General features: G+C 45.4%; 1 protein-coding gene across 5 annotated transcripts in view; it reads right to left on the reverse strand.

The window, feature by feature from the left end:
* Nucleotides 1-14,821, reverse strand: part of AMOTL1 (angiomotin like 1) — a 76,062-nt gene that overhangs the window by 11,371 nt on the left and 49,870 nt on the right. For all 5 annotated transcript variants that reach the window (XM_071555549.1, XM_071555518.1, XM_071555508.1 and 2 more), the window contains 4 exons: nt 13,814-13,958; nt 12,678-12,767; nt 6,330-6,475; nt 584-733 (listed from right to left, as the gene is read on the reverse strand). In XM_071555549.1, coding sequence (XP_071411650.1) covers nt 584-733; nt 6,330-6,475; nt 12,678-12,767; nt 13,814-13,958 — 531 coding nt within the window. The remainder of the gene's footprint in view (nt 1-583; nt 734-6,329; nt 6,476-12,677; nt 12,768-13,813; nt 13,959-14,821) is intronic.

Genomic DNA, 14,821 nt, shown 5'->3' on the forward strand with positions numbered 1-14,821 from the left:
TTTCAATGAAAGATCAGCCAAAATCTGTGGGCTAAACCTCATGCCCACATATACCGCACCTCTTCTCCTTTTCTTCTATGTGGAGCTGATTTTGCACAATCTGTCACTGCTGGAGAGAAACCTGGAAGGATGTCTTCCCCTGGCAGGTTTAGGGGAACATGCAGGGGTAGAGCCCTGCCTGCCCTCAGGCCTGGCAGCCAGGACCTCCCAGCCCCGCACAGGCAGGGCTTGGCAGTGTCCAGCAGCCCCACAGTGGAGCTGCCCCATCCTCTGTTATCCTCAGGAATAAGAATCATAGAGTGGTTTGGGTTGGAAGGGACCCTCAAAGATCTTCTAAATCAAGTTCCTTCATCATGGGCAGAGAAAACTTCACAAGATCAAGTGTCTCAAAGCCCCATGCAACATGACCTTGAACACTTCCAATGATCCACAACCCCATCCAAAGGAACGGTTTGGGAGGAAAGCCCAACAGCCTGAACCCAAAAGTAAGGTGGCACCGGGCAGACTGCAAGTGACTGTCCCTCTTTAAAATCAACACCCACGGGCCCACACTGAGGTTCTGCACAGACCACCCCACTCTCACCTGCTGCATCCTCAGAGAGTCCAGCTCCCGCTCCAGACGTGTGCGCAGCCGCCGCTCCATCTGCTCCCTTTTCTCGCAGGCTGCCTGCAGCTGAGTCAGCGCCTGCTGCAGCTTTTCCACCTTCTCCACGTAGGCCTGCTTCCTGCGCAGCTGTGAGGTACAAGGGCTCAGCAGTGTTGCAGGGCACTGTACAGCCACCCTGGGCCACTGGGACCTCTGCACACTTGCAGGCACGCACTGGGCTCAGGCATGGCTTTGGCTGTTTGCTTCAGAGTTTCCCCAGGGGAAGGATGGTGTCTCTTTGATGGGCATGGAATGAGCACAGCAGCCATTGCTGGGGCAGCGCTACCTCTTTAGGAGGTACTGCTGCCCAGGTCTTCCACCCACGGGGGATCTGCTAACCATGAACCCATCTGGCCATTTCTGAGCAAGAGCCATCACATTGGTGCACACTCTTTGGGCAAACAGAGGACCCAGCTAAGAGAAATCTCTGTGGGTTTTATTGACTGGTGACACTTGGCACATTGCCTGTGCCCAAACAGAGGGGTTTTTTTCAGTCCTGTATATTCGTTCAACTCAGGTGGAACAAGCCAAGTGCCAGGAGCACTCCAGCTGCTCTACCCTGCTCACAGGCTTGTCCATGCTGATCTATAGATGTCCTGGCAGCTGAAACTGGGCCCTGGTTAAGATATATAATGCAATTACTGGAGGGGTAAACAAGACACAAGAATTTTCCAATACAGGGTTTTATAGCCAGAGACTACTCAAGAAGCATAACCCCAAAGGGGTATGAATTCCTTCTCTGCCACCCTAAATCCATCCATGTCACAGGTGAAGTGAAAAACAGGCTTGTTCATAGCAAAAGCAAAGCTTGGCCAAAACAAATCTCCCCAGCCAGAGCCAACAGCTGGCAGTATGACCTCTCTAGCTCTGCTGCAATCCAGGCTAATGCTTACAGCTCCATGGGCTTTCCATGAAAATTAATGAGATTATAATCCCCACTAGTCTCTGGCAGCAGCACGAAGGTGGCATTCCTGAGGAGCTCATAACTTGGCAAGACAGACACCACAGTGGCTTCCTGCTGAGTGTGCAATTTTGGCAGTAGGAAGGTGTTTCTGTCACCTCCTAGCCATACCACCAGGGATCAGAGAGGGTCAGGGAGCTCCCCAAGGGTCCCTCCTTGGCAGCAGGCCTCATCTGCTCTCCCATGTCCTGTCAGATGTTGCAAGGTCCATCTGTACCACAGCAGCAAAAATTTGGCTTTGGAGCAGCCCTCTAAGCCCCAGGGTTCACACACTCACACGTGAGTGCACCTCTGCCCATGTGGGTGAGGTGATGCTCATGTGCCCACTGCCTTCAAAAACAGTTTTATAGGAGATATGCTACACATTCATAAATTTATAGGGAGATTCTTGAGCCAATTCTTGACTTTTCTATCCTGTGTGTAGATTCATAAGCAAAAAAATCACCCTAGCATTAAAAAAATTAAGTATAAAACGTTGTAATTCAAATAAATGGGTTGTCAGTGAAGCGTGTATCTATAAGGTAGGGGGGACTACAATCAGAGATATGTGATTGTAAGCTCTAACCCCTCACAGACACACAGACTCCAATAAAAAAAACTGGATGGCACCTGGAGAGCTACCAGTCCATCTTCCTGCTGCAAGGTAGGATCAACTGTACCTAAAACATGGCACATCTGTATAATCTATTTACAAAGCCCCCCCAGGGGTAGGGACTTCACAGACTATCCCTGCAAACTATTTTACAGCTTTTTTCCCTTTACTGCCAGAAAACTTTTACCCTAATGCCTAATCTGGATTTCTCTTATGCAATTCAAGCAAATTACTTCTTGCTCTGTTTCCAAGCTATGATCTACCAGAGCAAGAAGCATTTAGTTAAACAATTCACTTATTCACAAGATCAGCAAACTTGCCTGAACAGGGCCCTTGTCCCAGGGATTAGAAAAATAAAGATGAAGAAGAGCTAAGCCTAAAAAGGGATGATCCAAGCCAATAAATCTGAGTAAAGATGAGTGGGTCTTGGAAAAATGCACACTAGAAATGTAACTCGTTTGAGCAATCAAATTCTACAGATACGAGATTTGAGTGAAAGACTCTTACAGAGATGGAGAACCCACTACCACCCTAAGTAGGTTGATTCACTGTTAATTACTCTAATTCTTTATTTCCAGCCTGATTTTCTCAGCTTCATCCCCCAAACACTGCATCTCATTATTTGCTCTTATGTCAAATAGCAATGTTTAATATGTCTGACAGCAATCCCTTCTTCACCCATCCCGAGATGGATGAAGGGAGAGCAATGGATATTGTCTACCCCAACTTCAGCAAGACCTTTAACACTGTCTCTCACAATATCCTCAGAGGTAAACTCAGAAAGTGTGGACTGGATGAGTGGGCAATGAGATAGATTGTGAACTGGCTGAAAGGCAGATCGCAGAGGGTCATAATCAGTGGCATATTATCTGTTTAGAGGCCTTTCACTAGTGGTGTACCCCAAGGTTCAATATTAGGCCAGTATTGTATAACTTGGACAAAGAGGCAGATGCCTCCTCAGCAAGTTCACTGATGGCACAAAGATGGGAGGAGTGGCTAGTACCCCAGAGAGATTTGCAGCCCTTCAGAGGGACCTTTGCAGATTGGAGAGATGGGCAGAGAAGAACCAACAGATTCAACAAAGGCAAATGCAGGAGCTCCCACCTGGGGAGGAATAACCCTCTGCACCAGTACAGGCTGGGGGCCAGCCTACGGGAAAGCAGCTCTGCAGAGAAGGACATGGGGATCCTAGTGGACAACAAGCTGCCCATGAGCCAGCAGTATGCCCAACAAAATCCTGGGATGCCCTGGGAAGAGCACTGCCAGCAGGCAGAGGGAGGTGACCCTGCCCCTCTACTCAGCCCTAGTGAGGCCACAACTGGAGTGTTGTGTCCAGTTCTGGGCTCCTCAGTACAAGAGAGACATGGAGCTCCTGGAGTGGGTCCAGTGGAGGGCTACAAAGATGGTTAAGAGACTGGAGCATCCCTTTTACAAGGATTGCCTGAGGGAGCTGGACCTGTTCAGCCTTCAGAAGAGATGACTGAAGGGGACCTCATCAATGCCTGTAAGTATCTGAAGGGAGGGTGTCAAAGGATGGAGCCAGGCTCTTTTTGGTGGTGCCAAGCAGTTGGACAAGAGGCAGTGGGCAGAAACTGCTGCACACGAAGTTCCCCTGAATATGTGGAAGAACTTCTTTACTCTCCGGGTCACTGTGCACTGGAACAGGTTGCCCAGAGACGTTGTGGAGTCTCCTCACTGGAGATATTCAAGACCCATCTGAAGGAAATCCTGTGCCATGTGCTCTGGGATGATTCTGCTTGAGGGAGGAGGTTGGACTAAATGACCCACTGTGGTCCCTTTTAACCTTACCCATGCTGTGATTCATGTTCAGGTACATGGACTGGAGCTCAGACACCTCTTCACTTTAATTGTTCACAGTAAAGAACAGTTTCTGCCCCCCAAATAAATTCTAGAGCTGTTTTCTGAACCCTCTCCGATTATTCAGTCTTCTATCCAAAGCATGGACCAGACACACAATTCCACCAGCCGTCTCCTAAATGACATGTGGTGGTAATACCACCTACGTATTTTTGAATTAAATCCTTCTACTAGCAGGCACTCAGGATAATGCAGATTTGCATAGTACACCCTCTTATCTTAATTCAACTTAGTAGCTACTGCTTATTTCTCAAGGCTTGATTTAAAAAGCTGTTAAACTTAATTACATTCTGCTGATAGAAAAAATCTGTGTGGATTTACAGAGCAGTGCATGAGCTAGAGCTCTGTTAACAATAACAGTCATTTTAATTTGAGTGATTTTGTGTTTCCTTCAATATACTCCCAATTATAGTAAAAATTCCTGGTTTAAGATGACTGCAACTACAGCGGCTCCACGTGTCAAATTAAGATCCAGAAATGTTGGAGGCTGTTGAAAAGGTGCTCTGATTTAGCCATGAAACAGGACAAAAACAAGGGAAAGGGAGTACAGGAGCTTGGACACATGCCAGCAGCCTTGGATTAACTGCACTTCACCTGAGCTGCCTGATGCTGACTTGAACAATTAAAACAATGGCAACTGGGCTAAAACTAATTTGGACTACCCCTAGAATGAAAAAAGCATTTAAAAACTACCAGGTCAACATGGGTTTGCCCGGGTTGAGGGCTCTGACAGATGAAGTCTGCCAAATACCATTGCATCACTTGCATATGTGTCACCTCTGAGATCTACCATGCCCCGGGCAGGAGGTTACCACCTCTGTAACACCTGCAGTGCCCCAGGCAGGAGGTTAGGTGCTCTCTAGAGAGGAACCTTTAATTTTCCTTAGCTCCACCAGTCCACAATCCAGGATTCAGCAGAGGTACATTTCTATTGGATGACTAGACTAAACCTTGGCTACCAACAAACTCTTAGAGGTAGAGCCTTCAGGCTGTAAACCTATTTACTACAATCCAGCAGGCACAAGGTAGCTTCTTGCACTACCTGCCTGGAAATCAGTATTTGTGCTTCTGCCTTCACTAGTGTGTACTCAGCAAGCCAATGTCACCTGCCAATACCAAATGACAGTCTGTGTGATGCCTGCATGATGCCAGGATTGTAGGAGCACGTGTTTCGATCCAGAAACACTCCTTTATTCAGCCACTTTGTAATGAAATGCAAATAGAAAACCTTGGGTTGCCTTTAAGACAAACTGTCAAGTGAATTATGTACAGATTAAAGGTATGCTGGCTCTTACAGCTGCTACAAGGGGACTGCCCCAAATACACCGGGACAGCAAGCAGACTTTAGTCTAACAAAGGAACAGTTAAACTCAATGTGATCCTCTTCTTGCTGCTGAATGTATCCACCAGAGGAAATGGAGTTTTTAAAACGTTTCTAAATAGGAAGACAGAATGGTCTAATGATCAGGTACAAAAGAGCAATGCCTTCCGCACTTACATATAGTACTATAAATCTTCCAGACTCTAATTAACCATTAGTTAGCCCAACAGGGGCTTTGTCTGCTGGATACTCTAATAGGAAACATTCAAATATCACAGAGCTCAATTCACCCTTCATCCTTCTAAGACAATGAACAGGACTTAAGTTACTTGCAGGTATTTCAGAAAAGTTTTCCCTGCTCCTCTCAAGACTTCTTGGGAGTTTTGCACTTCTTAGGTCTCAGGGTATGGCAGGTTCTCCTCAGTTCTCAAATAAAACCTGTAGCTCTCTGTATTTCTAAATCCTGGTCAGTCTGCATCCAGCCAGATCTTTAAAAATGTGAAGTTACCAAGGCCTGCACTGCTGTGTTGTGCACATCTCAAAAGCCTCCTGGTAGCCACTGGCGAGAAATGGGATGCACCAACATGACATGTCTGTATCACAGTCCCAGGCCAGTGAGTAGTCAGTTTTTAATGTGATTTTCCTGTTAAGCTGTACCAGTACCTCAGCCACCAGCTAGTTGAGTCTGGTCTTGCTCCTGGTTACATGTTGAAGGCTCTGCTCTGGAAACATCTATGGTTGTGGTCTCCTTTGCTTGCTTCTTTGTCTCAGCATTATATAACTAGACATGTTCTCAGTAAGAAGACCAGTACAAGGGAAACAGGAAGACCTACCACACTGTGGCTAGAAGAGAATCAGGACCTGGATAGAGAAAGGGCTAACTGTGAGCCACATATACCCTCAGAGCACAGAAATGTTGTCCGTGCCTCACCTCTTCTTCCAGTTTGATGACCTTGGCTTGTGCATTGTTTAGGGCCTGGTCAAGGATTTCGATGTGCCTCCGCTGGTCCTCATTGGCAGAACGCACAGCTGCCAGTTCCATCTCCAACTTTTCCTTCTCCTTCAAGTGCTCTTTGTCTGAAAGAAAGACAAGAACAAGAGCCGCTCCATGAGGACAGCTCACAGGCCCAAGGCCACACACCAGAGGTAGGCTGCCACCTCCTAGGAAAGCATAAACTATGTGAAGCAGCAGCGAGTGGGACCATTACAATACAGGGCTGAGACACAGTAGGCAAGGAGGTTCCACTGCCAGGGCTCAGCCCATCAGTGCCCAGCCTTACGTGAGCACCAGTAGCCGAAACAAGAGCAGCTGGGGCTGCATCTGCACTAGCACAGCTGGTGGACACAAGCACTGCCTAACAGCTTTCCATTCTGCTGAACTGCTAGCACATTCCCTACCAAAATTTTGGGTAATGAGCAAGAAAACTGAGACCCATGGATGTGGGCTGTGCTGTGCCTGGTCTTTTTTATTTGCAAGGATGGAGATCATGATACACACAAAATGCGAAGAAGCCAAATAATAAACACAAATCTGTGCTGGACAGCCTGAAGATGGAGAGAGGGGAAAGCATTAAGAAGGAGTAAGATAGAAGGCATCTGTATGGGCTTTCTCTGGGCATGCAGAGAAATGGAGGCTGTGGAAGATGTTTCAGTTCCATGGAGGCCCAAGGTAACTTTCCAGACCTGGATGACCTAAGGATCCAGACCAGTGCTCCCCTCCATTTAGGCACCTTAACACATCACAAGTAAGACTAAACCACGTAGATAACTTCTGTGCTGAAAAATAATTCCTTTTTTGGGTAAGATTTAAAACCACTTTAAAAACAACACAACTGGCTAAAATCAGTCAGCTTTGGTCATATCTTTTCCTTCAGCAACAAACTGCAGGCCCACCACTGACTTTGCTGGTAAGCTGCCTGGGGAAACGCTTGGCTCCATCTGCTTCTGCCCTGTCAGTGCTGAGAAACCATTTCAGGGAATGTGGGTGTCACAGGCCAATTGCTGGATCCCCAGTGTCAGAACACAAATAGTTAATGACTGGAGTGACCAAGGGATTGAGGTTTCATTCAGTGAAATCTGAGATTTCAAAATCTGGCCTTCGTTCTGAATGACAGCAAAAATAGAGAACTTGGAAATCCTCCAGGAAGGAAAATTTCCTTCAAGGATTAATTTGGCATCAATTAAATGTTGTTTTGACTTTTAAAACACAGCATTACAGAATTTATTATTTTTTAACTGAAGTGAAAAGTTTCTCCAAAAACACTGAAATGTGGAAAATCTGCCTCAAACATGCAGCGTATCCCACCCAAATGTGACCACTCAAGCTGGAAATCCCAGGCAGGGTCAGAAAATTTCCCATGGCCAAAGCTAGTCCCTTTCAGACCTGAATTACCTGCAGCAGGGCCACATTGTTCCTTAGGTGGGAAGAGAATAGATATAATTTCCCACACCATCAGTAGGTGTCTGTAGCACGGGGAGATGCATATGAGCTGAGCCATGTGGAACAAGGCAAAAGTGGATGAGGTGAGCCCAAACCCACCAGCTGTCTTCCCGTTTATCCTTAAAGGAGGCATTCAGCACCTCATAACAAGAAACCCTGGCAGCAACACTGGCATGCTGGTCCTTACAGAGCTCACAAGCAAAGCCCAGCGAGTGCTGCACACACTGCACCACTGACTGCCACCACAAGCTGCCTTGGTATGACCCAGCCTTAGGCTTCCCTTGTTGGCAAGAAACTTTTTATTGGACATGCAGATCTCTTCCTTCAATGCAAATACATTTACTTCAATCAGATTTACTAGAAAAACATTGATATCTATTGTACAGAAGTGTACCTGTGAGCAAATTACCAAGGAGCTAATGCCATTAGAGGGTGAAGAAGCTGGAAGATGAATGCTGTTTCAGCCCTGTGGCACTCCATCATCTCATGCTGGGACTACACGTGCTCTGCTCCACATCTGAAATCCATGCTTCACCTTACACATGGGGATAACACATAGCAAAACAGGACTTGGAATCTTCACTTTCAACTTCCGCTCAGGGAACTTGAAGCACTCAGCCCACCCTGCTGCATTATGCTTTCTATGACCCCAAGAGCACACAAATTATGCTGTTCACAAAATAATAACTACTAGAAAGTTGGCAAGAAAATTTCCTGAACAGCTCTCAACACTTCTCCAAGTCAGCTTCACCCTGCAAAATGCTCAAGGTACATATTATACTTTACTTGCATCAATTTTTAGTGAAGAAGGAACTTTGTTGAACATACCTTAAGTTCTCTTCAAGTGTCCTTGAAGTCTAAACACTGTTTTACTGCACTACCCTTGCATACACATTTTTAATTAAAGGACTCTTGTTAATAATTATTTCTGTGTTCTGGTGGATCACTGCCATATCCCAGTACAGAACAGTTCCCAAAAGGCTTCTCTGCAGCAGTTCACAGTTCTAATCTCCCAGCTTTCCACCCACTGCCTCTGCCTGTTGTACCGCCATACACTGCAGACATTATACCTATGCTCTGGGTAGGTAGAAGAAAGGAGATAAAGCAAGGAGCCTCCCTCAGTGCTTCTCAAACAGGCTTTCTGAGTTGTCAAGCTGGGTAGGTGCACTAAAAGTAGACAAGTCTTGATCCTGCTTTGTAGCAGAAACATTAGATAAAAAGATACACTCAATCTGTGTCATGTCTTCACTAAACTCAGATGTGACACCCAGCTTATCACACATTATATCTGGATATCAACTTATTTGACCAATTTAATGACCATCTCAATAGATGCCATGCTGCTTTTCTCTCTGCAGAGTGGCAACATGGACATACTTTAAAGACAGGCCTTATTCATACAAAATGACTGCTGCTGGCAGCAGAAAATATATCTAATTATGGCAGTCAGAGACTAATTTGGCTGCAGAAGACTTTGCTGCAAAAACAAGACTGGCTCCCATACCACCAACTCTTGTGGCACTTCCAATAATTTCTCTTATGTAGGTTTGCATTTCCCAGTGGTGGCTCTTCACTTAAGAGCTGCAAATTCCACAGATGCTTTCTGGTGATCATGTCTTTCCTCAGGTCGCCAGGTAGACATTGAGGTTTCCCTCCAGAGGAGCAGCAAAGCCACTGTCCATCTGTCCCTCTGCCCAATCCTCACTCAGCCCTCTGCAGCTGTGGTTTGATACTGAGTACGCTGAGCCAAGGGAGGCCTGGAGTGGCAATGCAGATTAATTTCTGATTATTTCCTGTCTGAATACCAAATGGCTCTTAGTTCGCCCAAAACCCTACTCTCAAAAACATCTGTTGTGGGCATTTTCTTTGGCTGGATACATTCAGTGGGAATATTTCTTCACCTTGGCTATTTGGGACAGAGTTATACGCACAGGTTCATAGCACATGAACTGAGCATTCCCACAAAGCATGAGGCTCTATTAACACACTGCCAAAAATGTCCAATAGGTGAAAAGCCACATAGATAGGCACAGACCTCGGTCTGTTTCAAACACCTGAAAAAATGGACCCTTGGAAGATCCCTGCTCCCACAGTCCAGAAATCCCAGAAAAACATACAACATTCTTAGCCTCCACCAAAACATTTTTCTCATGATGTGCTGTAGCATAAGCTTTCTTTCTGTCCTGTGTCCTTGAAACCACCCTCAATCTTCCTGCCTCTCCCTTCCCACAGCATATCTTAGCCTCCTCCTGCCTGTTTCTTCTCTTGCCTGTATGGGCACATATGCCTTCATCGGTTGCTGCTTCATGTCTTTCCTTCAAATAAACTTTTTCCCTGACAAAACATCCCATAATTACCACAAAACTAATATGGTGTGAGTTCTCTCCTACCCCGACATAACAGTAGCATTTGTCTTAGGCACAAATGCCTGGCACTTAATACTTTCAGGCATGTGACCTGGCTTTGCTTATTACTATTACAAAGAGTAAGATGTTTTTGTCACCTCTGGTCTCCATCTCAGAGCACACGACTGCTCTGCACTGTTGCACTGCTAAAAGAGAGCTCTGTGAGGAACTGAGAAATGATCCCGGCACATCCTGCCTTGCCAGACTTCTTTTCCAGGGAGTTTTTCCTACTACTAGAGTTTTACCACACAAAACTTTGTGTGCAGCATTACCAACCTCAAGAATTTTATTCTTCCTTCTTCAACTTATCATGAGAGTGGCTTAAAAATGGTAACTTTTAGAAACTTGCTGATGTTAGAGTCTTCTCATATAACTTTGTTGGGGATGTTAAGGGTCATATTTCCAAGCTGTTTCCCACAAACATAGGGACTAGAAATCTGCTTTTGCTTTTCTAATGAAAATTAAAATTGGCATTTATGAATCTGCCTTAGTAAGCTGCAACCCTTAGGAAAAAAAATAACAAATCAGTTTCACAACAATTTTTTTTTCTCTTTTTCTAAAAATAACTCTTTCAATCTCAGTAGACAAGTGTACATATGGCAGCTAAAACTCAATTTTCTGACTCTCAGTTTTCTGCCTGTGTATCCCATTAAAAGACATGAGGGTACAAACTGTGCTTGTAAAAACCCCCAGGTTGGCAATGAGGTGCAATCCAACCCTGGTCATGGTCGGCCCCTTGGGGAGACTCACAACCATCAGCATATAAATGCAGTCAGCAATAGAGGACTTCCAAGCAAAACCTTTTATGGACTCTCAGAGAGGTGTTTTAGACAGACACCCTGATATCAAGGTCATTGCTGTGCCTGTCCCAGCAGCCCAAAGAACATGACTGAAGAGGACCTGCTTTACACATGCCCATTTTTCTATTCTTGGAAGCACTTTGCATTGCATTACTAACATTTAGCTCTCTGGCCTAGCCAGGAGACACTCCAAGCATCCAGACCATCTTATGTGATAGGATCTGGAAAGCTATATTTGTTTAAGCTGTGATATGCGGTAATATGCAGAGTGCACAGCGCAAAGTTTCTCTGCTATTTATTTATCAGCAGAACCACAGAGCATGTTTGTGTGCTGCAAAATAACTCAAATTGAGTCCATCCTGGGGATTTAACTTCCCCTTGTAGCCAACAGTATATAGCAACACTACGCCAGGCTGTCTCTATATGAAGAGAGCAGATCCCAGTATCCAATTTCCACTATGTAGCTTATCCCATTTGAACTCTTCCTGAGGATGACAAGACTTACACAGCAACGCTATTTCCTTAACAGCAGTATCTACACACCCCTATGCCATCTGCTAACATGGCAAACCTAACATGCTATGGAAAGGATCACCAGAGTCTTTTCTGTTTTGTGCACACACACACCAAAATTAGCCGTGCTGGCATCACCACTGCTGGTGGGAGCCAGGAGAAGGCTCTCCAGCATTTGGAGCAGCTGGTGGATACTGCAGGGCTGCTGGTGAAGCATCTTGACTACTATCAAACACTGCACTGCTAATGGAGGTGCATGGTTCTCTATTGCAGTTGCAGCTCATCTTCCAAGGAAGCTCTTGATGTAACAAAAAATAAAACAGAAGGATACAGCAACATGACCTTCAACGGGACTTAAGCTTGCAGGGTACTGCACAGCTTTCAGGTGGTCAAGCCCTTCTGGAAGTGTGCTGAATATGCTTAAGATACAAAAGCAGTCACACACTGCTGCACGGTATCCCAACTGCTTGGGTTTTGGGTTGGATGATCACACACATATCAGTGCAATCTGCAGCACTGTGTCCAGTCATTACAGAGGCCTTTGTTGGGAATGGATGCTTTCTTAGCAGTAGAAGTAGTAAAATCTTTGTCTCTTCAGTCCTTTGTGAAAAGTATGGTTCAGCTCTGCTCTTTCTCCTGCTAGTCAAACCACAGCACTGACAACTAGTCAGCAGAGGTTGCTCTGGGCTTTTCCCAGCCAAGAGAAGAATCTGGCTTCTCTAAGCAGCATGTATCTCTAGAGATGATCCCTGCAAGCAACACTTCCCAAATTCAGATATATATTTACAAAAAATAAGCTGTGTTACCCTTAACTCCCACTACTTGGTACTAGTGCTCACTGAAAAACCTATCCTAAATAATCCAGTGTGCAGCTTAAGTAAGAGTATGTGATGAATTTGTTAAGCAAAACCAAGCCATAAGCACAATAACAATTAATATCTAAATATTTACCTCCACTCCACCATTTGTGTGTATATATACATACATACATACATACACACACAGACACACACACACACAGACACACACACACACAGACACACACACACACACAGACACACACACACACACAGACACACACACACACATGCACCTTCCAAACAGACAGGCACAGTACTCACTCTGAGTGGCATAAAGGCCCTCTGTTGCCTTATCCTCATGCCCATCGAAGTCTCTGCTGGCCAGCTGCCTATTGGCTGTCTCCAGTCGTTCTGCAAAAAACAGGAAATACTTTAAGTATAAATATATGTATATAAAATTGTAGGCCAACCAAGAAAATAAGATGCATGCCAGCAGAGCAGTATAAATAGACTCTCTGAAGGAGGACATTAAAATGGAGGCTGACACATACATAAAAGATGAGGCCTTTGACCTCTTCCATGAAGCTGTGTTGTTCAGATTTACAGAAACTGGGGGAAAAGCCTCTGCCATTCACAGCTGATGTGCCCAGGCAGTTCTTCTCTCACACTGTCCAAAATGCATGAGGCAACTGCAATCTGAATTACCCAGCTTTGGAAGGGGATAGGTGCTTTTCTGCAGTGAAGAGCTGCCCCTGATGCCCCCTGGGGGAAGGCAGCCCCCAGCCCAGTGACACCAATCCTTGGGAATGCCATAGGAAAAGAGTAGTTTTCTGCAGCCAGGGGCAGTTTCCTGGGAAGCTTGCAGTGAAGATCCTGCCTTCAGATACTTCCCTCCTCCAAAAAGACCATGTGACACACCTTGCACCATTGCAAAAAGTGTAAGTCAGCTTGAAGAAGGCATCTCACTGCATGAGCAGGTACCAAAGTACCCCCATCAGGAATCTGGATGGGCAATAGTTACCCAACATATGCTCCACTTCCTTTCTCAAAAGGGTACACCCTCGATTTTATGTCTTAAATACAAAAAAGAGATGGCCTTTGATACTCACTACTGGTCTGTGAAGGCATTGAACTTGAAGATTTATGGGGAGCACAGCACTCCTCTCCATTGCAATTTGCTCCTCACCTCATCAGATCTGGACAAGACACTGTGACTGGGGGCCTTGATGTCAAATCCATAGTTGCAAGTGCTGAACACAAAGGCACCATCAGGAGCTGACTCTTTGCCGGATTTTTTTGCAACATTTGTCTTATGCCAGTGGGCAGGGTGTTATTTCTCATGACATTTATCTAAATAGTGTGTGAAGCCACTCTTCTAAACCCTGCTGCCCTGGAGCTTGTAAGTGAAATACATGTCAACTAGAGGAAAAAAAAACACACAAGGAACTGTAACATACCACGGAGATCCCTGTTGAAGTCATGAAGTCTCCTAATTTCTCCTTCAAGTTTGTTTCTCATCGCTTTGTCCAGAGACTCCCTCTTAGTGGTGGTCTTGACCAAGCCCTCATAAGCTTCTGAAATCCTCTGAATCTCTATTTCAAACTGAAAGGAGAGAGAGCTCCTGTTAAAGCCCCACAGGAACAAGTCCTGTCCCAGTATTTGTCCAGCATGTTTCAATGAGATATGCGGGGTAAGGGCAATGCTCATACCAGGTGTCATGCCAGGCACCAACTCTACAATGACCCATCTCCCTGGCAGAGGATGGTGTGAAGTCCCAACAATGCTGGAGGCTCCTGCAGTGGGGACCCCTGCACATACCTTGTGGGGCAGCTCACCATGCCACAACACTCCACGACACCCCACTGGCAGCTCCAAAAAAAGCTTGAGGTGGGTTGGACTTGATGGAACTGCTTAGTTGCCTTTGCTCTGTGACCAAGGTGGCTGTTTTAGTGCCATCCAAGAGGAGAAACAAAGGAAATGGTGCATTGGTGTGGGCTGTATTCTCTCCTAGAAAGTGTTGTAGGAGGTAACATTTATTATTCTGCCAGGTCTCTGATCCAAAACTTACCTCTAAGCTCACATGCCACCAGAAGTATATTAAGCTCAGCTGGGACCTCATGTCAGTTTTAAACTATTGTGGTCTATACCTTTCCATCCTTGACTGAAGACTGGTCTATACAAGAAGAAACTCTCTGTAACAGACCAAACCAATTGTTTTGGTTTTTCAATCTTCTTAACTTCATCTTCTTTAAATCTGGCATACTGCAGGCAGTGTATGCACAAGAAGCCCTTAGCAGTGAACTTGCTTCTTAAGACCTAAGCCAAAAAGACTGACAGGAGAATAGTCCTGGGCAGAGTTTTGCTGGCCAGCTCAATCCATCCAACTCATTTTTAATAAGATCATATTAAGTGATATAGCTTTGGTAAAATCTTTGTTGAGGGAATGATCAACACTGATGTGGGAA

Source organism: Pithys albifrons, chromosome 1 (assembly GCF_047495875.1).
Source record: "Pithys albifrons albifrons isolate INPA30051 chromosome 1, PitAlb_v1, whole genome shotgun sequence".
Lineage (NCBI taxonomy): Eukaryota > Metazoa > Chordata > Aves > Passeriformes > Thamnophilidae > Pithys > Pithys albifrons.